Here is a 1,669-nt window from a genome sequence, read left to right on the forward strand (position 1 = left end):
AACCAGAGATATCGCTGCTGTGACTCTTGTTTGTCACAGGGCAGATTCTGGTTAATTTGTGGATTGTAAGGCTATGTTTTTATTTGCATTTTAAATTATTTTCTACAATACTTAATTTTAAAATTACTGTATTTATTTTTGGGCACATAATTTAATTTAACCAATATCCACATTTTCTCAAGGTTTTTAGAGTCTTATGCCATTGTAGACATAAAAACAAGTACATTTCCACCAAAAATCTCTGAAATTTTCTAGAAAAAAATCAAGGAAACGTATGAATTTCAAAAGTCAAACATTTTTCTGGAAAAAAAAATCATAAATTTTCTAGAAAATATATGTTAATGTGAAAGTCAAACATTTAATCATTTTTTGTAAATTTCAGAAACTTTGGACATTTTCTGAGTTTCAAAAGTCGAAACTGTTTGTCTTCAGACTGAGAATTTGTCATGATTTGCAGTTGCAATGGCGAGTATGGAAGTGTAAGGCCCAGGTTGTTGAATAATGATGATGGTTTTAATGAAGAAAAACATGATCCAGGCAGCACAGGTGAGCAGAAGGCTTGGAGCTCAGAACTGGTAGCAGATGGAGTAACACAGCTAGAGACGATTAGCTGACAGTAAAGACGAGGAAACGAGACACAGCTGGAATCAATGAGGGGTAGGCGGGACAAATAGAATTTTTCTAGAACTTTTCTGAGCATAATCTCAAAATTTAAGGGTTTTTGGCATAAATATTTTCTTCCTTCTTCAATCTTCCAGCTCTAATACGCGTGGTGTCAGGGGCCAAACATGAGCCTTTAATTTTACTCTTGTTGCAGTTTGATCTGTTCCATGGCCTGTTCAGAAAGTTGTTTTATGTGCAGATGATAAATAAATCAATTATGAGTATCACATTATGATGCAGTTATATTTAATGTTTTGCTTGGTAAACCATACTTGAATTAGATTTTTACATTGAACAAAAGTCAAGTCAGTTTGGTAAATCAATAGATAGTTAATATATAAATGGGCCCAGAGGTCAAAAAGGTGAAGAACCCTTGCTCTATGCCCTCTAGTGGCTGCTGTGGAGTACTGCAGGTTTTAGTGGTTTAACAGGCAGTGAGGCCCTCTAGTGGCTGCTGTGGAGTACTGCAGGTTTTAGTGGTTTAACAGGGAGTGAGGCCCTCTAGTGGCTGCTGTGGAGTACTGCAGGTTTTTGTCCAGGGTTCTGGTGTTTCCTGTCACTGTGGGCTGCACAGCGCAGTAGTACACAGCAGAGTCTGTCACTGCAGCAGAGGAGATCAGCAGACTTATGTTTCTTCCCTTCACATCAATCTCCAGTCCAGCAGTTTGCTTCGTCAGTATTTTTCCTGATCCCAGGTGGTAGAGCAGGAACTCTGGAGGTTTTCCAGGATGTTGGCGGTACCAGTAGAACTCATCGCTTCCAGATGCTTCTTTAGAAAATGTGTAGGTCAGAGAAACAGAGCCGCCCTCTGAAGGGAAGTTTTCTGCCACCAGAGGAGATAGTTGTTGAGACTCGACACCTGAAGGCAGAGAAACCTGTTAGTTATAGAATTAAACTGAGTCACAATCACAATGTTTAGAATACGATTATCAACATATTTATAATTAAATCTGACCTGTTAGCAGGGAGGCGACCAGCAGAGACAGACCATAATAGTCCATGTTGA

General features: G+C 38.8%; 1 gene segment (V, D, J or C); it reads right to left on the reverse strand.

The window, feature by feature from the left end:
• Positions 1–396: 396 nt before the first annotated feature.
• On the reverse strand, positions 397–1,664 carry LOC106942170 (Ig lambda chain V-II region NIG-84-like). The segment is given in 2 exon segments: positions 397–1,522; positions 1,619–1,664. Coding segments are annotated over 2 exon segments (432 nt in total).
• Positions 1,665–1,669: the final 5 nt, after the last annotated feature.

Source organism: Poecilia latipinna, unplaced genomic scaffold (assembly GCF_001443285.1).
Source record: "Poecilia latipinna isolate Pla-1442-1.1 unplaced genomic scaffold, P_latipinna-1.0 Scaffold4085, whole genome shotgun sequence".
Classification (NCBI taxonomy): domain Eukaryota; kingdom Metazoa; phylum Chordata; class Actinopteri; order Cyprinodontiformes; family Poeciliidae; genus Poecilia; species Poecilia latipinna.